Genomic DNA, 27194 nt, shown 5'->3' on the forward strand with positions numbered 1-27194 from the left:
GTGTTGGATGAAGAATTTATTTTAAAAACATTTTTAAATTACTCTAAGGCAGAAGTTAGCTAGAAGACGATCATACAAAGTGATGTCTGAGTCCCTTGACCATGACTTCTCACGCACAGAAATCCAGAATAAGAATTGTGCCTCCTTCTCCCTTTTTGTACCTTAAGGCTCTTCTTGCAGCACCAGCTAATAAAGCAGTTTTCTGGGGACCTTTCCGAAGTGGGGCAATCCCCAAAGGAGGTGGAAGAAATTTCTATGTATTGAGCCTTATGCACCATGGGAGAGAAAGTAGTTCTTGGTGGAAGGGTCAAACTGTCTGGAAACATAGTAGTGGAGTGCTTTGCTAACTGATACAATTTAGAACAGGACTGAGGATACTCTGGGGGTGAAACAGAGAGCTAGGAAACTTTAACTAGGTCCCCAGTTGTAGGTATAAGCTATCCATGAGGAGATTGCTGACATTTCCTTGGAGGGACTGTTATCTGGGGAAAAGGCTCAATTTCTGGAAAGTGGGAAAAACCAAACCAAACCAACCAACCCTTCTATCAACAGTTAAAACAATTAATGTGCTGCTTTCTTGCAGAAGACCACATAGAGCAGCTGTTTCAACCACACAGGTGGGACTAACAAGGTACCTGAGCTCCATATTAACAGCTAACAGGTTTCTCAGAAACAGCACAACAGAGTAGAATGACAACAAAGCACCAATGGTGTACAAGGCTCTTGTATTTGCATTTGCGTGGAATAACACTCCTGGCAGCATTTGTTGAAACTTGTATCCTTGGTCCAGAATGACATTTTGTCATTTCTGCAAGTGAACAAAATTCCTCTCGTAAAGAATTTGAAGTTTAAGCAGAGCCAGAATTGCTCAATGCCATTAATAGGGCCCAGGCTGAGCTTTTATGCTGAAACAGCAACAATTCAGAGGAAAAAAAAGCAGTAAGTTAAGAAAGCAGTGAGGAGACCCCAGAAGACTGTAAGCTATGTAAATCTCTGTTATCCCAGTTAACACCTTGTTCTAATTCTTTTGTGTTTCTTCTCTGCCTCTTTTTTTTCATGTACTTATTTTCTGCTAAGATAAATCTAGTCTGGATACAGGAAGATAGAAGCATTCTTACCATGTTTGTGGTTCAGGGCACAAGTTACCTCTTACAGTATGGGCCAGGTATGTGCTTAGCTGATGCTTAAATTATGCCAGGTTTTCTACAAAACAAAAAAAAGCAGATAACTAAGCATAGGCCCCTTTCTTTTGTTACTACGTATCTTGTTCCAGGAAAGTATCCATTGTTTACACTATGAGTTCTGTTAAAGAATGGATCCCTACAGAATCAGGAACAGGACCTGAAGAGGAGAAACAACTATGTTTGTACTAGTGTTCCTGATAAATACCTGTGCCTGTGATAATGTCTGGTTGCAGAAGCAAAACAAGTCTGAAGTCAGTTTATTTGTTTCCTTGTGAATCTCCACTGTTACTGTGTACAAACCAGGAAGATATGGTTGAATCCTTGGCAAACAGCAAACCCCCCAAAAAAGTAAATTTTAAATAACATCATTGTTACTTTGGGGCTGACAGGCAGGAATGGCAAAATATGTTTCTGAGGAAGAAGTCTTACTTTTCATTCTAAAAATGAAGCTAATATTATGGATCCCAGGTTTAGTTCTGTCTTCTGCATTTCAACAACTCTGTCTTAGCTATTTTATAAACTTCTCCGGTCACTGCTAAGTTCATGGTACAGCTGGAAAAATGCCTGAATCCTGGTGTACATGAAGGCTAAAGAATATCTGCAAGTAACATTCTGTGAGACAGAACTTTTTCCTTCAGTGAACTGATAATCAGGTCCAATGCATTCAGTTTTTACACACGTATATATTCATGCACATAGGTATGTATAAATGCATACAAATGTATTTATGCATCCGTTTGTGGTTAGATACATGCTTTGCGTATCTTGACAGCGCTGGCTTCCACTTAAGGGCAGCATTTCAACAAAGTATAATTACTTTGTTATGGACAATCAGGTCATTACTGCATAGGAAGGGAAGAAAAATCAAAAGCTACTCCTCCCCAATTCCCCTAGCAAGGTTTTCAGGTTTGAGGCTTCTGACAGGAGGAAGTTGTTAGGAGCTGTCTTCCAGGCAGATCTCATATGTGTGCTTGGCTGTCCTGACAGTAAGCAGTCTTGCAATTCAACTGACAGGCACGGCCAAATAATTTCACCAGCTTCGCTTCAAGAAGCAAGGAAACAGCTTGGCCTTCAACCAGCACTGGTGTTTCTGTCAAGACTCACCTGGGATATGCGCATCAAACACATCCTGGAGAAACACTGAAGAGGAAAATGTCCAAGTCTCCCCTGCCATGGCCCTTACAGGTCTGTGGTATCATACATCTGAGCCAGGTGTGTAGAGACCTGAGATTGGATACCAAAAGCTTTATTTTTCACCCTGCTTGAGTAAGCATATGTCTGCATGCAGTGTGTACAATTGGAATGTCACAGGGGTCACTGTTCAAGCATACATACTTTTTAAAGGATTTTACCAGTGTAAAACCACTCACTGCTAGAAACAAAACCATTGTAACCGACCTCTTGGCTTGTTTTGCTCAGTAACTACTTGAATGCTATTTTGCCTCAGTGTTTCTCAATGTATAGTAATGTATAGTTTGACTTTTTTGAAATCAATTTCAGGTACATCAGAATAGTGTATTTCATTCTGGAATAAAAGCTTCCTTGTTATTTTTAGAGTTGTTTTTTTTTATTGTTGGTCAGTGTCTGCCTTTCAGAAATGCAGTAAGTAGCATGAGTGAATCCTCCCACTTGTGAACCTAGAGTTCTTGTTTAGCTGTAGACTTGCACTATAATAAATTGATTTGGTTGTGTGTGTGGTTTTCTACTCCAGTTTTGCATGTAGACTGGCTCTCAAGCTCCCTAGAATTAGTGACTCACCTAAAAAGCTATAGGAAAGCTCGTAGATGTTTGTCACCAGTGAAGAGCTGTAGCATTTTCCAGAAAAACCTGCTGATCTACATACAATAATCTGTGCCTGTATATCCAGAAGAGTCCTCTTTTGGCAAGAAAAAGCATCATGGAAACCCAACAGTGGTATTAGAAATAATTATCTTACATGAGAAGGAACTGAGAAAGAATTAAACTGTTAGCTCAATAGCTCTTCATCAGACTATGTAGACTGGATTAATGATCTCAGGAAGGACAATAACTCGCACTGTATTTCCTACAGATCATGAGGCATCTCTTAACATTGAGTCACTTCTTGTCCAAGAATTATGGGTAACCTGAAGCTAATGCCCTCGAGTAGCAGGCAACCTGCCACAGAACTTCCAGAGGCTGGCCAGATTTTGAACAACATGCAGCAGGGCCAGCAACCAGATGTTACTGCATTTTGCAACTGGTGTCTGTAAGAGATAGCAGCTTTCAGCTCCCATCTTCTGCTCAGCTTTGGATTTGGTGGGAGCCAGGAGCTGCTGCACACAGGCAGACAGTGAACTGCTGCTACTAGATCTCAACCTGTGCTGTGTTTGGTGGCATTTTTCTGCCAGGTAAAACAGCAGATCCTGCTGTACGTGCAGTGTCTCTTGGCATGCTTGAGTTCCAGTGAGAAAGGAAATCTACAGCCTTGCATATCACTTTGCAGAAGCTGCTGATTTGTGCTCCTATCTGTTATCTCTCTTCAGCATTTCCAGACTAAGTCATGCACAGGCAACACGATTTATATAGCTCAGTGGAATGAGTTATATAAATTAAACACCCCTTATCCTTATTCCTTTATCACGTGTCACTGGTCATTCTTTAGAAAGAAGAAATCTTCTAATATATCTTCAAGAATAAGAGAAAGCTTCTTGGTCTCTTTTTCTCTCACATACACTCATTTGTTGGTTGCACATTCACATGCTCATCTCCTCTCTCCCTCTCTTGCATGTTCTTACACTCTCCTGGAGGTCCTGCTCTTATGTGCACATCGGTACACAAAATGCAATCAGGACAAAAGACTTGCACATCCTAATTAGCCTGGCTGATTTTTACTTGGTCTGGAGAGCCTTAAAACCTGAAAAGGCATTGAATGTCAACAATGTGGCACTTTATCCAACAAGGGAATGTTTGTTTTCATAGGTGAGCTACCCAGTACCAGCAGTCCTGACCTGCCTGGCCATGGGGTGAATTGAGCTGGAAGAAAACGCTCTACTTTCCCAAGAACAGGCACAGGTTATCTTTTCTTTAACCTTCAGTTTGTTTCCCCTACTTGTTTGTTTGGGTTGTTTTACGCTCTACCCATTTGAGGTGTGTTTCTGGTTCAATGCCTCTGTAAAGGCCAGAGGAATTAGCACTGTTGAAAGAAATTCAGTACTGAATTGGCCTTGTGTTGTCCGGACTTTGTTATGGCTTCAGTTCATTAAAACCAAGAGACAGACAGCTGGAAGAGAGAGACGAGTTTAGAAGGGAGCACTCAGGGCTTACTGTGGTAGTCTTCTTTAGGGGCCAGACCTGTTTTCTTTTGAAAAGCACATGATTAAAAAGTCACAGCTGTGAAATGGCAGTGTGAGTAGGAAGTGACATATTCCAGGCAAGCTGGAGAAAGAGTGATAGATGCTCCATGCCCTAAGTTTCCTAAGTGTCTCATCTCCGGTTCCCAGCAGTGCTGCAACTCAATCTGCAGATGGGTACATTGCATCACTGCCTCGCTTCTCCAGTTCTCTGAGTTCTTTTGATTTATTCCTCCACACACCACCCAGTCCTCTCATATTCCTGAGAAATTACCTCAGCAGGTCCTATTGCTGGTGTGATGGGCTGCCTGCAGCCTCTGCCAGTTGTGGACATCTCTAAGGGCCTGTGGGCAAGAGCACTCCTCAAGGTGGAATCCAGCTGTCTTGCATTTGTTGCTTCTATTTGTTTCTTTTTCCACTGCTGGGACAATGCATAGGATATATAATGCAGTAGGGGAGAGATGGTACCCTCCCAAAGACTATGAAAGAGAGATGAAGACAGATAAGGAAAAGGGGGAGGCAAGAGTAAACCCTTAGTTTGTCTCATTTTCTCAGGAAACAGAGAACTTCAGAAAGCTGTATTTTGCATAGCTATTCCAAAGTAAACTTCCCAGATCTTTCTGGTCTACTTACACAAAATTATCAACGAAAAACAGGCGTAGAGTCCTTGAGGCATCGTAGCAAGAGAGTGACTTTTCCCTATCAATTTTCTAAAAGCTTGCTGTTGCTACCCCAGTAATTGCAACAAAGGAGATATGTTCATTGTAACAGATTGGTCTATTTGTAACAACAAAGCAGGACCAAAACTTTTCTCCCTTCTCTGTTCTCAACCTTTATTCCTCTTTTCTCTCCCACATTTAACCATTTTATCACTGAAAAAAAGCAGGAAAATGGTAGCAAAGAATACAGAGGAAACAAATGGCACAGGAGAAGTTCCTGAAATAAAATGTCTTTGTGGCACCTTTTTTACTTCCCAGAGAATCCAGTACCTAGTAACACATGTTTTGTTTGAAAATCATGCACCAGCTCTGTTAAATAAACCACTGGAAATAAGTTTTGTACCTCATGAATATGTATCTGCTAAGAAAAAAATATGAGTAGCTCAGTGTGAATGAATACTCTTGTATTTGGAGGGAAACTTACATCAAAATTCTTTTGAAGTTATTTCTGTCTGGTGTGTCAGAGTTTATGAGGCTGTTTTCTATGCTCTTTATCAAAGAACAGCAGAAACCATATAAAATATAATTTAAAAATAGCTGCATATTAGGAAGAACAGATGGTGCATTCTTATAATACAGAATTGCAAAATTTTAGCAACATTGAATATCAAGTTCTTCAGTTGTAATCCATTTGCACTGGAGACTTAGTAGCAAGTCAGAAAAAAAACCGCATTCAGAACACTGCAGAACTGTGAAAGAAGCGAATGCTGACACATTAAACAAAATGTGCCTATTTTTATGTCAAGTCCTGATAACAGTATGTTTTTTTCATTTTCAAATATAAAGAGAAAAAGAATTCAGATCTTTCCAGACTTGCCAAGGCACCTGATTCACAATGGAAAATATTTTTAAGCCTCATGTCAGCATTACTTTTTTCCAAATTAAGGACTGTGGTACTGAAATCTTTCTTTCATGAGAGCATCCATTTCTCATCAGTTCTGTCTTTCCCATAAGAGCATTGCATGATGGAGATGCAACACGGAAGCATTTCAGTTCACTCAGCTTTGCACATCAGTTTTCATCTATGTCTGAATGCAAAATTACATAAAGAGATGTATCTTTTGTGATGCAACCCAGTGAAACCCTGGAGGAAGCATGGGAGCTTGAAACCGAATTTCCCAAACAAACTAGTCTGAATCAGACTTTTTTTGCCAAAATATTACCAGAAAAATGTTTATATGTCACAGCAAGCATTTAAGGGCCAAGGCTGAAGACTCAAGTCTCCCTTTCGGTTTAACTGACTATCCCTGTCACTTGATAGTATCTGGATCTGTATGGTAAACTGTTATGAATGTGTTAGCAAAATAAAGCTCTTGAAAGACAAATAAATAAACTGGGAAACAGAAAAGTATCAACACTGAAGAAATGTTGCCATTACTCAGGCAAGTATGGAAGGATTGATAGCAGCAGCTGGCAAAGAGTGACAAAAATTCTTTGCAATTGCGCACTTGACTGGGAGCTATACATGCTGGGTCTGGGTCTGTCTAGCTCTTCCCATGACTTTGCACCCAAGTTCGATGAATTCTTGAAGCCCCTGTGAAAAGTCACCTCTTATAATTTTTGGTATAGGCAAAAATCCCACTGAAGTCAATGTGACTTGAAGAGTACAACAGGGGCAGGGCTTGCTTAAGACACTGCAGATGTGGCCTACAGCTTTCAGCTAATATTTTGTTATCTTCCAGGGTGTTACGACCAAACATCACTCTGAACCTCAAAAGAAATCTGCTTCCTTTAAGATTTCCAGACTGATATGTTTTCTGTATAATGTGATGCTTTGGTCCCATTATTTACAGCCAACATATGTCTCTAGTAGTTTGGACTTCTCTGGTATCTTAGTGTGTAACTTCCACATCTTCCCTGTCTACCTTTCTTTTCTGCTCTTTCCCCATAGTCATAAACATTTTAAAAATTGATTTGGTTGGACATGAATGCTGAACATGTCTTTTATCCCTCTAACCACCTTCTGTTGCCTTACCGCTAACCTGGAGGTGCTAGAAGATGCCTGACCAGAAAACTCACTTCTAGCAAGTGCCATCCTTACTGTTACTATTCATTCGGGTCTATGGATGTTGCCTCAGCCTTTTCAACATCAGCCACCAACAATGAGTAACACAGCTCCCTGTACCTCAGAAGAGTTCTTTGTCATTGCAATGCTGCAAAACACAAACACAAGTCCCTGTGAACTCGAGGCCAGCATCTCTACCAGGTATAGTGCTCATTAAACAAACAGGAGATAAGCCAAGCTTGCTCCATCTTTGCAGCTGTATACAGGTCTCTAGATTAGGAGACAAGTCAACAACAGTTTATGTGCACTTGCTCATCGTCATCAAGAGATAGACTATTGTACTCTTCCTTGTTTTCATCTGCAGTGAACAGTCCAGCTCAATTTAAAAGTTATCTGCATCTTCATCATCTCATCTAGTGAAAAGAAAACCAACATTTCAACTTATCCAAAGTAAAAGTAGACACACATCTCACATGTGATTGGCTGTGAATATTAGAGACCTGAGGACAACAGGTTTTGCTGTTACGATAGCTTTTTGCAGCAGCTAGCAGTACCCTCTGCTGTCAAACATTAATGAGAAATTGATGCAAACAAAGGTGGCCCTATCTCACAATTTTATTCTCTATCTTCAGTACAAAAAGCCACTTCATCAGGTTTCACTGACTACCCACCTGGCTCAAAGCTAGAATAACTGCTCATTGACGACACCTAGGTATTTCAGGACAGAGTGTAGTGGACCTGGACCTGGTCAGTCCTTACGTTTGATACCACTCTGGAAACTTAAACCATCCTGCTGAATCTCACATTGAGGAATAGAGTTTGAGCTAGTTTTGTCAAGGAACGACAGTGCTGTCTAAATGATCTGACTTTCTGATTGTAGTCAGACATGGCATGCATTCACAAGGTTTCTTCAAACCTGAAGTGAGTCCTGCGAGAACTGATCTACAGTAAGATCCTGGCATGTACCCTGATGCTATGCAGAGCAACAGCTCCAGTGCTGTTTCTACATCCTCTATAACCACGCTGAAATTGCCACTTTACAAGCTTTTCTTTCAAGTGTATCTTTTAATTATTTTACCCTTCCCTTTTTTTTCAGGGCAGAATATTTCCCAATGAAAGATTGTCCTGGAAGTGTATGATATAAATAGCATCTCCTGGGTGTGACAGGCTCTACAAATAGCTGACTAAGTCAGAAAGAGCATGAAGAATTTTTTTTTTTTTCTTGATATGATAATCAAAACTAGTCATCTCTTCCTCTTGAGTCAGCCCAGCTATGTGAGGGTTGCAGGAGCTAGCCACATTCTTGCAAAAAAGAGGTTGTACAGACTGAGTCACTTCAGTCTCATTTTGCTCTTGCACTGTTTGTACCTCTGCCTTGTTGCTTCTTCATGATGTAGCTCCCTAGAACACACAGTGATTAAGGCTGTAATCCAGACCTAGTTTCAGAAACTGCATTTTTGAGGTAGATTCCTCTTTCGCTCACAGGCTGTCAACTTTCACAGGCTTCTGTCAATTTACTACACAAACTGGTGAAGCAAAGTCATCTCCAAACCTTTACTTGCTTTACAAAAGGTTTCAGTTCTCCCTCCAGTGGAAGGCTGCATGTTGTATCTAACTCCATTCAACATTAATTTAGGAACTTATTAATGTTTATTTCCCAGCCCTAGGGCCTTCTTGTGGCCTGAAGAAAAATCTCCCTATGGATCACCTCCGCACTGCTGAGGCTGGAGGTCTGGAGAACTTCCAAGTTTGGTAAGACAGAGAAGAACTAGGCTGGACAAGAGCAGGATCTCACTGTGTAAGACATGTGCATGTGCCATTTCCTTCATTCAGTTAGTAACAGCTAGTTACAATTAATAACATCTCATTTATTTCTGTAATAGATGCTGTGATTCAGTCCAAGTGTTCCTCAGTCTGAAGGACAGGAGAGGGGAGTTTCACTCTTAGGATCACTTCTGCCTGTGGTGAGTGCAAGCCTTGGTGGCCAGGCCCCAGACAGCTTTGGAGTAATCCCATTGAACCGCATTATAAAAACTCACATTTGTGTTCAAGCTTTCAGGGAAGAATAGAAAGTAGAGTCAGCACCTCCTATTGTTCCAGCTGCATGCATGCTCTTAGGCTGTGGTATTCCATTTTTCTAGTGAGCATTCTCTCAACAGAATGATCAGGAACAGAAAAAGTGCTTGTACTGGAAGACAGGATTGTATGCAAATAAGGTTTCCAGATATGAGGCAGACTTATGACTACTTGGTTGTGTTTTCCGGAATTGGTAAGTGGTAATGACACTGGGTCCAAGCCTGCAAACATTGTTCCCAGGAGTAAGCCAGGCCATTTTGCAGCACTCCTGTTTTTTTATCACAACTGGAAAAACAGCAAGTAAACATCAGCAAAAGCAGGCCAAGGACTTTCCTTCTAATCCAATGGTGGTGCTGCTGGCACTCCCTGTGAGGTGGGCTGCTGGAAGCTAAGTGCTTGCAATCCTTCATACTGAGCAGTGAGCATCACCCTTTTTGTCTCCTGTTTAAAAACAATAGGCGTTCCTGTGAAGGACTCACCAGAATTCAGCCAGATTTTCTTTCCAGTTGAAATGAAACATTGCTCCTCTCTCTGCATGGCCACTGCTGGTGACGGCCATTGTCTGTCTCACACCTACAGGCCTTGGAGAAGCCTCTCACTTAGAGAAGGCATGTTGAATGGGAGGACCATTTCTGATTTGGTGCTGCCTTGTGCTAGTCAGCATAGCATCCAATCACTGATGACTTGTCAGGGCTGAGAGCACAGCTTGATCTCCTCTTAATTTAAGTATCCTTCTACACCTAGTTAAAAAAAAAAAAAAAAAAAAAGAAAAATGGAAGCTGTAAAAGGACTGTGTAAGAGATACTAGACCTCTGGAGTTTCCTGACTACTCTGTAAAGAGTTTCTTCTAAAAGAGCTAGCAACCTGCTCAAACAATCCAAGGGCAAGGTTTCATAGGCTTCTGTCATGTGGTGGTCATGATATGCTGTTGCAATACAGGTATAGGACCAAATTCTACACTTGATATCCCACCACCTATTGGCTAAATATTGGCTTATTCCTTCAAGTTGGTGAAACCAAATTCACACTCAACAAAACATCGTTTGTTGGGTAGGGTGGACTCTGGACACTTAAAGCCATATGCAGATGAGGCCATATAGCCCAGCTCTTGGCACTCTCCTGTGCCAGAACCAGATGGCCACAGGTAAAGGAGATGTGTGCCAGCAGACTGCTGGGAGCTGTGCCTCTTGGAGAGGCAGCATGGCACCAAGAACAGACTGTCTGGGTTCCCTGTAAAGGCTGGACACCAGGGACCATAAATGGGATTTCAGTTCCACTGAAAGATGTCGCCATTCCCCGTGATGCTGTTTATCATCCAAATTTTTCCTACCTTGCCTCTCTGAACTTGTTTTTGGCAGTTTTCTCTTCCTGGAGAGACCATCCCGAGTGGCTGAGAGTAAGATCTGGAGAGCATCCTGCTTCCTACTTGATGCTCATCTGACTGGCTTTTCAGATGCTCCCTCTCCTTCTTCACCAAGCCTTACTCTTATAGCAATGCCTGGCTTTTTCTGGGAGGGGTGCTCAGAAGAGACAGAAATAAGCATTTACAGACATTTTGGACTGTCTCCTGAATAAATAGGAGAAAACTAAAGAATCACCAGACCACAGGGATTATTGATGTTATAACTGTTTCAACAGCTCCATCAGCAGTGGCATGTAAAGGGAGCTCATCATTTATAAATTGACTCTTCCAGGGATCAAAGGCCTGTCAAGGCAACAATTAGTTCTGGTAATTTATCACCTGTTTGAGCTTGTCAGGTGGAGGGAGAAGGGCAGTTCTGCATCAGCTCTCCTGCAAAGTTGTTACTGTAGCCAGAGCCAGGTAGGATGTGCAGGTCAGTCATTTGCAAAATATTTCATGTCCTCCAATGTTTTGTCAGTCTTTCCTATACCTGATCCAATTTGGTTAGGCTGTCAGGTGAAAAGGAGTCATCTCTTAGCACACTAATGTCACCCAAGCCAGAGGTTCTTTGTCTCCTTACCAATTCCCCTGTCAAATCCCTGCTGAGCAGCTAAACAAACTGGAATGCAGCAAAAGGAAGGGAGAAAAAAAACCCAACCAAAACCTGTGGTCTGTTTTTAATTAGCCAATAAACCATTCAGAGCTTTCCAACTGTGCTGTCCAGAGAGGGAAAACTGAGGGCAAATATGCTTTGTATACCTAATAGTAAAAGAAATCTATATAAACAACATGAGTTTGTTGGAACAGACTAGGAGCCTGGGCAATAGCAACCATTCTCCATAACAGTGCCTGGGCAGGGTGCTATGAACAGCAGCACCCTTTTTTAAAGCATCCTTTGCAAGGGCACCAACAGAATTTTGCTATCCTGACCAGAGTTCTGCTGGATTAAATAGGGGAAAAAGAGACAGACATCAAGGCAGACAGGCACTTGGGTCTGGGGTTTTCTGACAATGGGAAGTGGATCCAAAGTGTGTTGTACAACATCAGAAAGATCTTCCTTATTGCTACATTGCTTTAATTATGTTACATTACATTATATTGCGCATACTTCTGTACTTACAGGTACACATGCGGAGTTGGTAAACGCTTGAAGTTTTCCCTGATGTACCTTGCTGCACACACACTTTGCAGTACTTGGTACTGTAGTTATACAATTACATACTTTTTTTAATCACAATTTTGTTTTTATTTGCTATGTGGCTGGACTCAATTCTGCACTCTCTTATGCTGACGGCTTTGGTTTGCAACACTTTTCAAACCTCCTTTCCATGTACAATACACAGGTTTAATTAATTTGTAATGTGGACCATGAAAAGAATTCCAGCGGAAGTCCAAGCTGTTCCAGGAATTTCACAAATGCAGGTTGTAGTAAAGCACATATGAACTTGCATTCCTTAATCATGTTTCATGGCTCTTCAGATGTTCACGGATCACAGGTTGAAGAAACAGCTACAATCACAGCTTCATATGGTGGTAGCTCATAAAAGCTGTGCTTGGTCACAGGGACAACAAAGAAATGCTTGAGAGAAGAAAAATAAAGGGCTAGTGAAAGAAAGTTGACCCTTGGGCATGTATAGACATTTATAGAAATGTTTGCGGAGAAAAAGAATTACTCAGCAGAAAGCGGTTAGTTCAAAGAATGATTTTTTTACTGTATAGTAACATCCAGCCAACTTTCTGACTTGCCTAAAGGGTCAACACCAGAACCAGCAATCCGTAATTCATTGCCAAATCAGAGCAAAGGGCAGCACTCCCAGGCACTTTGCTTCTCAGCCAGGTGAAAGATATCCTTGTGCTTAGGATGAAGCAGACTCAGGGTTAAGTAAAAGTAAATTAACAGCCTGAACGCACATTTGGAAGCCACTGGAAAGCACATCATCACAAAGCGTCCAGCTGGATGTGTTCCGAAAATGATGAAATGGTTAGTAGACACCCAGGAGGAAAAACAGCAGGCCAAGTCCTCAGGAAAAGGTATAAAATTTTACAAAGATATGGGAGTAAAATTTCTTGGAAAATTACGAAAAGGTTTTTCGTATGAGTACATGGAAGAAATGTGGACCTCTGTGGAGTTGTCCATGGATTTCACAGTCATATGAGAATGTGAGGCACTGGAATGGGTTGCCCAAAGAAGTTGTGACTGCTCCATCCCTGGCAGTGTTCAAGACCAGGTTGGATGGAATCTTGGGTAACATGGTTTAGTGTGAGGTGTCTCTGCCTATGGCATGGGGGTTAGAGCTAGATAATCGTAAGGTCCTTTCCAACCCTAACTATTCTATGATTCTATGATATGCTATCGCTCCATGACTGATACACCAAAAAACCTCTGGGCTGGTGAGATAAGTGGCATACCCCTAAACTCACCTGAATGTTGTGTGAAGAGCCCTCCTAGCTGAGATGCTTTCTCAGAAAAATCTACAGTAAGACACTGACAAAATCCGTGGGGTCATTTTGAGACCATAGGTACTGAAAGAGCAGATGCCATTGAAAAGTAGCCTGCATGGCATTACCCAGGGTGAACCCACAGCCATGTGGGTTTACATTTCCAGGGCACTGAGCAAGGCTGCTGGTATGACTGGTGACTTGCAGCCACACTCTCTCCTGTCCCCCAAGGATCATGCTGGCAGTGGCATCACACAGGGTAGGCTTTTTGCAGTCCAGCAATGATCACTCTTTTCAGCAGCATGGGTTCTTTAATCCCTGCTTACCCTTGCCACATAATGAAGTAATCTGCCTGATGGATGTGCTGGACAGCCCATGTGTGAGGAAAGAGATGTCTCCCTTGAGGTCAGATGAGATGTACAGTCATGAGGGGAAAACCCAGAAATCACTCTCAAAGTACTTCTCCTGCAGATAATATCATGGTTCTTGTTTTGTGCTTGCTTATGCTACTTGAGTGATGCTCACCAAAGTGGGTGAGCAAATTCAGGGTATGAGAAAGTACAGGAGAAGTCCTTACTTTCTTGAGGAGTGAGTTTGGTTTGTAAAGCATCCAGCACATTGGATCCTTTGAAGCTCCCAAGCAATCTGTCCACACTTACATGACCACATTTTCGTGAGCAGCTGATGGCCACAGAGTTTGATTCTTTATGGGGCTGAGCCTTGTTAATTAAATCACTTGTAAGAGGTCTCATGCACTTAGAAATCCTTTCACAGGTCATACACAACTTAAAGGCCTGCACATTTCTGGTAAGAATGCAACAAGCACTGTTTGCCAGATTTTTCTGTCCACTATTTTGCTGTCTAGTTTGCAAATATCACTGCTTTATACTTCTGTTGGAAATAAGATGAGATGAAAATAAGAAGTAAAAGAAAAACAGATCTCTTGCAACAATAGGACTCAAATGAAGATGAGAAAGACGACAAAAGGAGAAGCTTTGGTCCACCAAAACATTTGATGCAAGTGCTTACCTTTGCACAAGTCCTTAGGGCATTGGCTAATTTTTCATGATTGACACTTCACCAAGTGCTTGGCTGACTGGTGACTCTGAAAAGAGATGGAAAAAGCAGAGGAAAATGTAAATCCAATATATATGACCAAAATACAGTGCTGCTTTCTTCTTGCCAGACTAGAGGTTGGATTTGTTTCTAGTGACTGGCACATAACATACATTTTTCCTTTAGCTAGGAAAAAAAACTAGGTTTAGGGTTGGGTTGTTGTTTTTTGGTTGTTTTGTTTTTTTTTTTTTCATTTCCTAGGGGGGAAAAGCACAACAACAGTGTGGGCTTGAATTACAGCTGGTGAACTGAAATCATTTCTGCAGCCCCCAAAATATTTGGAATGAAACCACAAACTCCACAGGGCTCATTCATTTCTGAACGCAGCTTTCTTGAGCCAGAGGCAAACTGCCCCATTGCTTACCAAAGTGCTGTTTTTGTAATTTGTTACCAGCAAATGCTTGTAGGGAGAAAAAAAAAACAACACCCTCCCCCCCCCCCCAAACCCAGATCAAGAGCAGCAAAGGCCACTGGAACCCTGTGTTAGCATCAGCAAATCAGTGTCTGTTTGACCCCATTGTGGTGGTACCAGAAAGAACGAAGCCTTTTTGGGTGAAATTCTGCTCTCAGTTTTGCTGGCACAAATGATTCCTCTAAAGCTGAGGGAATTGTTGGCTGACCGACTGATCCAATGGGCTTCAGGGAGAATTCAGGTCTCCTTGACCTCATCAGAGCAAGGGAACTTGTCCCACGCGCAACACTAAGACATAACAACTGGTTGTTTAACCCTATTGAGAAACAGCAATATAGGCTTCCCTATCATTTTTCGCCAAACTCAGATTTGATCAGAGATATAAAATAAAGAAAGACACAAACACCTATTCTGGCTAAGTTTCCAAAATGTCATTCCCACAATGTTTACCTCAGGAAAAATGATCCTGCCAGTATCTTTGTACTTTACCTATGGGGCTCTGTCTCTCTGCATACTTATACTCACCTTTGCAGCTTTCAAGTGTTCTCCTCTAATTAATCAGAGCCCCCATGCTTTTATTTCCAAGGTCACAAAGGAAGAACAGTAAATTAAATAAAGATATTGGCTGAACTTGGAAGCTGGATTTCTACCCAAGAACCTAATAATAGTTCCATAATGCGAGCGAAGTCAGAATAGATATGGTTTTATATACATAAATAGTTGAGTGTGAAGAAAGTAAATATCAGATAGCATTCAAACAGTGGTTTATCTAGATCATTCTGTGTTTGTAAATATAGAAGTGTGTTGTGGTGGCTAAATTTATCCTAGTGCAAGGAAACATTAACAAAGAGACTGGTATTTGTAACTTCTATAGGTAACATTAGGACATCCTGCATGAGGTATTTCAGAGCAGTTCACGATAACATGGTACGGATTAGATTAGCCATTTCTGGAAAAATTAGGTCAGAATTATGTAGATAAGATGGAAAGAATTTCAGTAGCATTGTAGTATTTTCATGACTTGAAACCTGACTCACATGTTGAAGCTTTGTTTCATTGTATACCGTGTTTTGATACATAGTCAAAACACCCTTTATCCAGAGAAAATAAAAATAAACCAACTGAGCAAGAAAGAATTACACACAGCATTGAATAAAAAGTACAGCAAGCTAAATTTTGGAGAGAAATATTTGTCCTTTCCTGTAAAACTTTTTTTCAGAAATGGCCATGCTGAACCCAGGAAAAAGGAGAGGAGGGAGATACAACTTGATAACAGCTCTGGAATGGGGCCTTTCCTTGCTCTTGATCTGAGCTGAATTTTAGCCATATGTTAGCTATATTTTGGTACCATTAGTGTATGGCTATGATAGACAGTGGTGGCCTTCTTCTCTATATGCTTCCCTTCGTCCTTCTCAAATTTCATCCTTGACTGGAAGAACTTCTCACTTAAAAAGGAGATAGAACATGGTCATGAAAGGTTTACTTTTTAAGAGAAGTGAGATTAGTTCCAGTCAGAAGAATGAGAGCTCTGACTCTGAAGCCTTGCCTCTGCAGTCAGCACAATGTTTCCATTGGCTTCAGGTAGAATATTTTTTTTGCTCAGGTCGTTTATTATAAGTAAGAATGTACTTTTACACTCCTCTGTGTTCAGTGCCATAAATCCCAGCACATACCATGCCTCTCTTTTTTCACCATGGGTTCTGGCCTGAGTTATTGATTCTCTTTCTGCTGTGGAACTTGCTTTGTGAAGGAGCAAACCTCTGGGGCAGATCCTAGTCTGTGAGCCAGCCTTGAGATAAAACGCTTTATATTCCCTTTTGCTTATTCAATGAGACAAACAGACTGTTAAATTCTGGCTTTTGGTCCAGTTCATTAGTGCAAGCCAGGGTAAACTGCAGTTTATGCTCCTATGACAGAAGGTAAACAGCATGGGGTTGGGACAGGGACAAATCCCCTTCTGCCACTGCTGCACATGAACAGGAGCAGGCTGGGCAGAGGAAGGTGTTTCAGTCACTCTCCCCAAAGACTGCAAACCGATGGCACAGGAGTATTTCACCCTCCTTGTGCTCTTTGCATTGCTGCTCAGGCTCAGTGCTGTGAAGGGGTCTTGCTTTACCTTGCACAGCTGTTGGGACCATGCCTTCTCCAAAGGGCCATCATTACACAAAGCTGCAGCATAAGCAAGCAGCAGGGTCAGTTCACAGGGAAGGAAAGGAGGATGAAAGCCAACTTTTGAATCTAGGCATGAACACAGTAAACCCTAGAAAGAACAAGTTTATTTTTAGGATGATGTCTCAAGAATCACTTAAGCGGCTGGCCAGGAATTTGGGCTATTAAAGCCCATCTACAGCATCATTTACCCTGGCTATCTACAAAATCCAGATAGCCAGTGTTAATAACAGCACAGGAGCTGCTGTGGCACAACTCTGCTCCCAGAATCACTGCTCTCCTGTCTCTCTCTTCTGGGAGAGAAAATAGGAGCAACTGGAATTGGCTGTCAATTCACAGCCCATTCCCTAGCAGGGTACCCCACACCGCCTACTTGCCTGCTGCTTTGGCTGGGTGAGAAGCAGCACCTCGAGTACTTGCTTGTTTATTTTCCCTGCTTAAGGCAACTACTGGTAGGGGAAGAAATGGGAAAACAGGGAGCTTTAGTGAGGTCTCTTCACACCTGACAGAGGTCACTGATCCATGCGCATCCTGAGCAGTTAGCACTGGTGATACAGAGATCAAAGGGTGGCTCCAGGGGCTGCATCCTGCCCTGTAAAAGGGTAGGGGCTCACGATTCTTTCCCACTCTCTGTCGGACCCAGGGTGCCAGCATTGCCATCTCTCCATGGAATTACTGTCCCAAAATGTGGCAGAACAGTGTGAAGGAAACGTGATATAGGCTTTACTCAGCCTTATGGTGCTTTGGTGTGAAAAACGTTTCAACCAAATGAATACTGACAAGAAACTCAGGGCAGTTTCAGAAATTTTTAATGGGGAAATTTTAATGTTAGTGTTTGTGTCACACACCTTGCATTGTAGTTGCTTGTAGAAGTTTGGTTTTTTTTTTAAATCAAATCACTCCATTTTGCCCATGGACTTAACTCTTGTGCAGTTGTTTGTTTGTTTTTTTTTTTTCTATAGGATCACAGATTATTAAATGCATTTATTTTCTTTAAGCATCTTTCCAGCTATAACCACTTTAGGGCAATGTTTGGAGACTTGCAAAGTTTAACTATTGCTCCAGCTCTTTCCTGGGCTTGGGTCAGGCTCCATTATGGTTTCAATCTTTAACTTGCATGGGCTGGGCTGAGACTTTCAGGATAGCACGGCAATAAGTAACATAACACTGCCTAGTCCAATATAGCCCACAAAGCATTCAGCGTGTGCATTTTTTCCTCTAGTTCATCTATATCCAACCACTTACTGGTCATATTTTAATGGTACACTGTATCCAACAAAAGACTGTACTACGGATGAAAAAGACATCAGTCATGTGAGAATGCTGCACCAGGATAAATTCATTTGGCCAATTCAAATTTTGCCATGAAGTTTTGATAAGATGGCTTGATGCTAGAACAAGCATTATCTGTCATATTACATTTAGCACTAAATTTCTGTGTTGCAATCTGGCTAATCTCACTTAAAAATACATGCTTCATCTAGGTCAGCTTTGTATGTGGGGCAATCTGCCTCCATGATCACAGAGTCACAGCCAACGAAAAAGCGGGGCATATGAAAACCAAACCAATACAGTAATTAAAAATATTTATTTCTGGAGATATTTACCTTGATAGGCATAAAGCATTTTCCAATTTCATACAGAAATACATAAAACATGCATAGACCAATATGGCCTACTTCAATGTGTATTCAACATGGTAAATATAATGAAGAATTTGTGTGAATATAAATATAAAACACAAAAAAAATGAGCACATAAGATTCAACCTGTCAGCAAATTCAACAATGTGAATAAATTCACTGCTATAAACATTCACCTAATATTAGCCTTTTGACATAATTCAAAACAACCCTTTGTCTCAACACAATTCTACCAAACAAGGCACTGAATGTATCTCACAACAGCCTTTGGTACATCCCCACTCCAGTGCATTTTTGGTGCAATGTAAGACACAATAACCTCTATTATTAGAACTTCAGTTAGCCAAATATTCTTGTTATGGGAAACCTAGTAGCGTCCTCTAATTTTTATTTTATTTTGAAGAGTCCTTTGGTATCTAAAACCAAAGGATTTGACTGTGCAAACAACCACAGTGCCTAACCCACATTCTGATAACTCTGGTTGTACAAGTAAACCAGACTTCTGAAAAAAGGCAAAGGGTTGCAGCTGATTAGTAAAGGCAATAACAAGGTGTAAAAATACTCTAGCAGGAGTGCAACAAACAGTACACGAGGTAGACACGTATATATGCAGTAAGTCCTGATTAAAGTAGCACTGTGGCTTTCATTTTTGCATTTTAATCAAAAAGTAGAGTTTTTTGCCTTGAAGTTTGTCTACTCATATCTTGCTTTCTGTCCTTTCTAAGCACATCTCTGAGGTCTTCCTTGCCAGATACTTTTGATGTAGACTCTGAAGGCTGCGCAATTAATGGGTAACATTCCAGAGGCAATATTCAGATGTTTCTTCAGAAACTTGGCTTTTCATGTATGTTACTGTAGATTTCCCTTCACCCCCTCTACCCATCCATCTGAATTCCAAGATGATGAAATCTTTTCCTTTTGTACCTCCAAATATGGGACTTCCTCAGTGTTTTGTTCTGCTGCGCAAACACTTGGACAGAGAGACCCTTCACCATTGTGGAATGTTAGAAGTCAAGAGAAAGTTTGGTGGTGCTTTGTCAGCAAGTGTAGTGGAGAAAGATTCAGGTGATGTTCCCACTAGGATGCTTTCAGGCTTTCCCAGAAGCTTTGTCTTTTGTTCGCCCTGTTATGTTTCAGCTTCCTCCCTTTCTGGAGCTCAGCCTTCAGTTTTGCGATACTGAAGGAAGCTTTGATGCTATTACCAATAGCTTCCAGCCTACAAAACCAAGAAATAGACATTTATAGTTACAATAATGAAGATGCATCTCCAGTGTGCAGACATTAAGTTTTTGGTTAAATAAACTTCAGTCTAGATTTTTGCTACAGGATCCTCAGAAACTCCTGATTTCTATACCTCTGTCCAAATTATGTTAACCTTAGCCACTTGAAATATTATATTCAGAATTTAAATGCTAACATTGAAATAAGTTAAAATACTCATTCAAATCTAGACACCCTCGACTTCCTTAAATAGCATGTAAGCTATGACGAAGAGGTCTTCAGTATTACTCTTTTCAGCTGTTTTTATTTCTTTTAAGTAAACCTGATCCTGATTCCAATGAATGGGTGCATTTTTCAAGTAAGTAAGTAAGCATGCTCCATTTTCAAAAATAATTTAAGACTCCTAGGCCCTACGTCTCACTCAAAATCATCAGGCTGCCTGCTGTCATAAATCCTGTTCTGCCTGTGAAAGTAGCACTGAAGAGCCTTCTTTTGCATGGGCAAACCTCTGTATGCCATACTTTTACATGGGCATATGTCTGGACACTGGAGCTGATACAGCTGTACTAACACTCAACTTCAAAGCTGGCTTCATAGCTGCACCAAGTCCAATGCATGTGTCTCTGAATTTCACCCTGGAGTGATATTGCTGCCTGCTGCCTACTGCCACTCAACTTATGCACAGACCTCAGAGGGCAGTCCTGAAATTTACTCATAATCTCAAATATTAAATTGGGCTCCAGTGTGAATTTAGTCTTCATTTTCCCCTTCCTCAATCTTTTTGCAGTAATATCCATCACTAACCTCCTGTGTTCATTTTACGTAGGTTTATCAGGCAATGTAAGGAGATAAGGTAGATAGAAATCCACCTTCTGCCTTTAAAAAGCCAGCCACACCAGCCAGAAGAAATATTATATTCAAACTCTGGGTAGATCAATAATAATTTTTTTTTTTTTTTTTTACTCCAGTGAAATGGAATAAAGTATCTAAGAAAAGGCATTCTGATTTAACTTCATGTTAGAATAGCTGGAATATTTTCAAGTAGTTAAGAGGGTACATGAACTCAGTAAAATAACAGGCTCTATTTATTTCTGTCAGTATTTCATTATTTCATGCTGTTCTGAATTAGGTGTATCTTTAGGCCTACAGATAAGTCTTCTTTCACTAAACAAACGGAGGGTGCTAGATAGAGCTCAGAGCTCATGTCTTCACAAGCTAACACACCTCTGCACAAAGAAAAGCCCTCAAGATATCCTCATTCACTCCTCTAACTCTCAAGCTGAAATCAACAGCTAAGCTCACACTGACCCAAAGGCAGGTGAACTGTGCTCTCTATTGCTATGCCGGGGAGCTACAACAGAATGGGAAGAAACTCACTGCTTCATTTTCTTGCTGTCAACAAGCCGTTGGCTCATGCATTTGGGTCCAATGCAACTGCCACCTTTGTTGCGGTGATGCAAGTTTTTCTCCGCTGTGGACTGAGCCCTGTTAAAAGGGATAAGGTGCTGCTGTTAAAAAAACCACAACAACCGAACAAGTCTGCAGTACACAAGGTGAGGCATCTCACCAACCACTTCTCAAGGCATGTAATAAGCAACCTTTCTGGGCCAAACCATAGCATGTATCATAGCAGTGTGAGCACTCAGGTAGGAGGCATGGCTTTGGGGAGATTATTCACTCAGCAAGTGCCAAAATGAGTAAGTCTGCCACAATCCACCCCTTTTACATGCACAGCCTTTTAAAAAGTAGAAACAATAAACGCACCAGAGATCTTTTCCTGTCTGGCAGAAGTTCAGACATTTCTTGTCCTTCTGGTTGGTACATTGGCATCTGCTGCTAGGATCAGCAAGGATCTCCAGCACCATGTCCTTCAGTGATCTTCTGGATCGAGAAGGGCCTCCGAGACCATATGGAACAGTCTTCCTATGATCAGAAAGACAACATGAAAGTAATACAAATAATTCTGTGGCTTCAAAACAATGAGGTATTTTGGGCAATCTCACCAATGGGATTGATTGCATGAGTAAAGGCTGGGATATTGGGAATACCTTGCTGGTCACAGTTTCCATGCAAATGTTTATGCTGATCCTGCAACATTAGCATGGCTACCGGCAAGGCTAATGGCCTTTTAATTGAGATTTCATGAGGCTGCTGTGCCTCCCTGCACAGTAGAAAGCAATAAAATCTCATCTCTTTGAACTTTGGTAACTTCAAATCGTGAAAGTAGTAATAATAGTGAGGAACAGATCCTCTGTGCTCAGCAGCAAAACAAATTGCTGCAGCCAGTGTTTGCAGTGTTAGGCGAGGCTCTGGCTTACTACATTTTGGTGAGGAGACAGCTGAAACGGACACTACGTAACCCTATTAACATGTGGGATGCTTTAACTTGTAGGACAGAGCATCAAGAAGGGATGTGGAGCCACCCGGTGTCAAAGTGAGCCTTCTAGCCTCCCAACTTGTCAGAAAGAAGAATGGTCAGACAGATTCAGGCTGGCAAAATCATACTTGTGGTATTTTGTCTGCTTCTGATTCATAGCGAAAACTATCCCGCAGCCTTTGCTGAGCAGCACACGAAATACTCCTGCTCAGATGTTAAGAACGCAGGTGTGTTAGGGCTATTAGGAGCTATCTGCGCAATCTAAGTGGTCAAACCCTTCTCGCTTTCTCCTGGCAACAGTCTCACTTCTAAACTCGTCAGAAAAGCAGGGAAGCAATAGAAAATACGGTGCAAATAACTATCCCTTCCTCCTCGTGCTATTTCTGCAGAGGATTTTGTGGTTCTTAATTTTGACCCATGTATCCCCCTGCCCTTTTCTCCAACCAAAGGGAAACCCATCACTTGGGAACCGCCGAAGCTCCCCAATCCACTCACTCGGGGGTGTTGATCCAGATGATGTCGAGGTGGCAGAAGTACACGCACTCCTCATCCATCAGCGAGGAGCAGGAGCAGCGCCGGGCTCGGCGGTGCGCGGAGGCGGTGGCAGCGGAGGGGGATGTCGGCGCGGCGGCCGCCTCGGCTCCGGGGGCTGCGGGAGGGAGCGGCAGAGCTCAGCATTCGCGGCCACCACGCACCCCGCGCACCTCTGGCGACAGTCCCTCCCGCCGCACCCTCGAGCTCCCTCCCCGCGATGCCCGGCGGCACGGAGCCGGGGTGTCACCCTACAGACCCCCGCAGGGCCGGAGCTGAGCCCGGGAGGCGGCACCGACGACGAGTGGCTAGCGACCGGCACCTACCTGCCGGCAGCAGCCCCGGGCAGAGCACGAAGAAAAGAGAGACGATCATCTGTAAATAATCCATAGCAGACAGCGGAGAGCGGACGGGAATAGGAAAGGAGGGAAAATTAATAAAAGAGAAAAAAGGGGCGAAAGAGTCTCGCAGCGTCTGGACGGAGGCTCGTGTCCCGTCCCCGTCGGGGCACGGAGCTAGGGAAGGCAGCGGCTCGGTGCGCCCCGACGCGTCTGGCTGGCGCAGCGGTCCCCGGCGCCCTTTTATAGCGAACCCCCATGGAGCGGGTAAACAGCCCCGGCGCTATTTTATCCCAAGACAATGTTATTCTGCTATTAGTCACCGCACGGCAACGTGCGGCCCGAGATAAGGGCGGCCTGGAAAGGAAATCGCCTGCAAACTTCAGAGCGGCGGGGGGCGGCGGCGGCTGCCGGGGGGCCGGGGAGGAGCGAAGCGGAGCAGGGTGGGACGGGACGGCCTCGGGACGGAACGGGGGGCGACCCCGGCTGCGCTGGCGGCGGGCCGCCAGGGGGCGCCCCGCGCATCGCACCTGAGGGCGGGCTGGAGGCCGCCTCAGTCGGCTGGCGGAGGTACGCCGGGCACCCTGGCGCTCGCCATAACAACAATAATAATTATTGTGATTATTGTCAGCGTTTGTTGTTGGTGCTGTTTTAACAGTGGGGCGAGCCGGGCGGCGGCGGCCGCAGGCTCTGTGCCGCCCGCGGTGGAGGTGTCGCGGTCGCCCCTCAGGCTCGCGGCGCTCGTTGGAGCGGTTCCGGCGCCCGGAGGTGGCGCGTTTCGCTGCTCCCGCTGCCGCCATCCCGGAGGACGGACCCGACGACGTCCCCTCCGTCCCTCCCCGGCCCGAGAGACGGGCAGCGCCGAGATACGGCGGGGGTGAAGAAGACCTGGCTTTGCCTGACCCCAGCCCGCTCCCCGCTGGCCCAGCCGGGTGGACTCCGGAGTCTGAAGTGGTTTGGGTTCGGCAGCAGCTGTGAGGAGTTAGGTATACCCCCCTTTTCTAAAGTGGCAAGCGGGGATGTGTTGTCGGGAAGCAGGAAGACCCATGCACAGCATTTGGGTTTGGTCCTTCTGCTACTCTGGCAATGTCAGGGTGAGTTTTGCTCCCATGTGTTTATGTTTGCTGCCTTGTGTTGAGCTGTCGGAGTGGAAGCTGAGCACTTGAGAAACTGCCGCAGCAATGCCAGGGCAACTACACACATGCATGAAACCCACTGAGCTCCCAGCTGGGAAAACCAGCCTTTGAATATAAACTCGAGCGAACTCAAATGCCTGTGATCCAAAGTGGAGCTGCAAAGCATGCCAATTTCACCTATGGTAAATAGATAAGGCTCTCTTGGTATTTGTGGTATTTCCGTGCACTGTGCTGTAATAATGGAAATGACCTTGGCTATCACAAAGACTAAGGCTGTTAACTGCAAGTCGCATTGTGATCTCTCAGGTGAATAGCTTTCTTTATTTTTTATTAAGTATCAAATTGTACTGTGCTGCCGTATCATAGCAGACATACTGTCTACAAGTATGCTGAGTCAAAATAGAGATCCATTTAGCTGGTATCCTTTCTCCAACAATAGCTGCTAGCAGATATTATGAGAAAGAGTGCAAGAAAGGAATGCAAGTGGAGACCAATCCTTCCCTCAGAACAATCTGCCTGCTTCTAACAGGATGAAGTGTAGGTGCTTTCTGAGCAATAGCAAACATTTAGACCAGTATGCTGATTAAACACCAGTGGCCCATCCTGAAATGGTCATACCTGTTATTAAAGCTGCAAAAAGTGCCCAATAAAACATCTGTCAATAGAGAAAGCTGGGTTACATGATATTGTTTTCACACCTTTCTAGCGTGGGAATCTAATTTTTCAGAGCAGGGATTGTATCTTCTTGTGTATGCTGTCGTTTTGTGTATGTAGGGCGGCACTTACCAGCATACCAATGCATTGGTACTTGTGTGAATTATTACAGTTATGATAAGAGTCTACCAGCAGAGGTCACCTAGCTACATGTAAAAAGTAACCGTAGTCAGCTGAAGTAGTAAACTTTATCAGTATCCAAAAGTTGGGAAAGAAAATAGATTTTTGTTTTTCTTCTTTAAAAAAGAAGCAACAGAAAGCATTTGTGTGGGTTGAAAGATAGCTATTATCCTGCATAGAATACAAATATGCACAGCCTTTCCAGCCCTGTCACTTGAAGACTGAATTTCATGCCAGCACTTACTTAAAAAAGACTTTTTTTTTTCTGAGATTCCTTTTTCTAAGATGTGTACTTGAAGCCAAAATGACTCACATCTGTCAAAGATGTTTTCAGCTTTGTCAAAATGACTTGTTAGAAAGTATTTTGTTAGCTGGCAAAAACAGCATACATATTTCCTTGGAGCAGCAAAGCACAAACTTACTGCAGGTGCTATTATTCTTTTTTTTTTTTTTCTGTTTTAAAACCAAACCCCAAAATCGTCACCTTTTTTTTTGGTAAGAGTTCATATATATTATTGTTGTTAGAGATCCATATCCTCTGATTCAGCAATTTCTGATAGCTCTACTTTCAGATCTTGAAAACTAACCAGGATCAAGCTATACCTGTTGCAAAACCAAATTGATGTTCAGTTGCTAGTGGCTTGGGTTGGGTCATGTCAGGCTGCAGGGATTGCCAGGCTAGGAAGAGGTAAACCCCTGACCCTTTCCTGAATGCCAGGAGGTACTGAGTGGACCTGTGCCTCACGGAAATACCCTTTGGGAGTTTTGCCGAAGAATAGTTTGCTGTTTATAGTAGGAGTCTGTAACAGTTTGGGCCACAGTAGGGGTCCTTATGAAATAAGCAGAGCAGGACTAAACTTTGGCTAGCAGTCAGTGTTTGCAGAATGGAAATACAAAGACATGAGTGATTATACAAAGTCAGATATTTGACAAACTGTCTTTGCACATGCCAAGTCAGCTTGCCCCAAGAGCTGGGAGGTTTGCACTATATTTGCCTTGCTGCCCATTTGGGTGAGGGTGGAAGCAGGAGCTGAAGCTCGCTGCTCCTGCTTTTCCCCTTTCAAGCCACAGCTGAGACACTGTGTTATGGGGTAAAAACTTAGGTGACCAGCCAGGCTCTGGTTTTAATGTTCCAGTTGGAAAAGGCCATGGCACTGACTGAGTTTTCTAAAGGACATTTTGTATGGTGTCAGAAATGTGAAATGCCTGCTTATCAGCAAAACAATAAAAGGAGACTGTAAAACTGTGCCTTTCTGTCTGGGGAACAAGGGGAGCAACATGCTGTTTTCTGCTGGTTTGAAACACAATTCTCAATTAAGTGCAAGTTGCATAACTTGTCCCTTTATTTCACTTGTCCCTCTTTACAACTTACTTTCCTCTTAGGGGCCGTCCAGCCCCCTGTGCCTCTTCTTACACAAGAGGAAGGTGGGAGTTTCCCCCTCCTCCTTTACATAACATGCAAATTAAAGAGCTGACTAATTTAGGCTTCTTGGAAATTACCTTATTCTCATCAGTCACAATCTGGCCTGCAAAGCATTTAATTCCCCTTACAGACATGAGGGTCCTTGGGCAGAAGCATAATTTCTCACAAACTAACTTCCTTCATTTTTTCCCATCTCCAGTGGATGATGTTCATCAAAGGACACAGCTGCCTGTCTCACATGGCATTTGTGGATCTCTTAAAGTGCTGAGAAGAGGAAAAAGGTCAGCCACTAATCCAGCAACCTCAGCCCCACTTGTCTGCAGCATGCAGCTAGATCCTCTCCCCATCCTGATACCACCAATGGTCATTTTCCTTCCAAAATTCACTCTACATACAAACCCTTATTTAAACTAGGGAGGAAGATGGCAGCTATATGACACTTGGTGCAGAAGAGCCATCATCAGATGAGAAAAGAAAGCACTTCCAGACCACACATATCGTGGTACCAGGCGGCAGTGACTAGATACCATTTAAAACAGAGAAATCAAACCCAGCTCAGAGCTCCAATAGAGAAGAAAATCAACTTTACTGAGCAAAGTTCACGGTTTCTCCCAGAGCTAGAATTGTTATTAGCAGAAACACAAGGATGATTTGCAAGGATTCAGGTTTCAGAGGTACTGTTGTGAAACCTTCCTCCCACTTGCACTTTCCACAACAAAGAACTGGAAGCATCAGGGAAATGTTTCGTTGGAAGCCAAGCCAATTTTTGAACAAGGGGAAACATCAGGTAGAAAATGGAAAAGGCTTATGTAGTCTGGGAATAAAGAATTCACACAACTTTTAGGTGAGAGTTAACAG

General features: G+C 42.9%; 1 protein-coding gene across 1 annotated transcript; it reads right to left on the reverse strand.

Annotated features, from left to right (window-relative positions):
* Positions 1–18402: 18402 nt before the first annotated feature.
* Positions 18403–23319, reverse strand: EDN1 (endothelin 1). Its single transcript, XM_057424391.1, has 5 exons — positions 22932–23319; positions 22570–22723; positions 21462–21620; positions 21075–21182; positions 18403–19692 (listed from the first exon to the last, which is right to left on the reverse strand). Exons 1-5 carry the CDS (start codon positions 22993–22995, stop codon positions 19554–19556), a joined length of 624 nt encoding a protein of 207 aa, XP_057280374.1. The 5' UTR covers positions 22996–23319; the 3' UTR covers positions 18403–19553.
* Positions 23320–27194: the final 3875 nt, after the last annotated feature.

Source organism: Pezoporus wallicus, unplaced genomic scaffold (assembly GCF_028554395.1).
Source record: "Pezoporus wallicus isolate ANWC-B61680 ecotype Strahan unplaced genomic scaffold, APGP_CSIRO_Pwel_v1 contig_5485, whole genome shotgun sequence".
Lineage (NCBI taxonomy): Eukaryota > Metazoa > Chordata > Aves > Psittaciformes > Psittacidae > Pezoporus > Pezoporus wallicus.

Bases quoted from the DNA above. Each gene is read 5' to 3' on its own strand.
- EDN1 (XM_057424391.1), bottom strand. From the start codon at position 22,995: ATGGATTATTTACAGATGATCGTCTCTCTTTTCTTCGTGCTCTGCCCG. The intron at 22,724-22,931 runs GTAGGTGCCGGT...TCCCTCCCGCAG, and splicing joins CCCGGGGCTGCTGCCGGCAG to CCCCCGGAGCCGAGGCGGCC. The intron at 21,183-21,461 runs GTGCGTTTATTG...CCCTTTTAACAG, and splicing joins CAGACAGGAAAAGATCTCTG to GGCTCAGTCCACAGCGGAGA.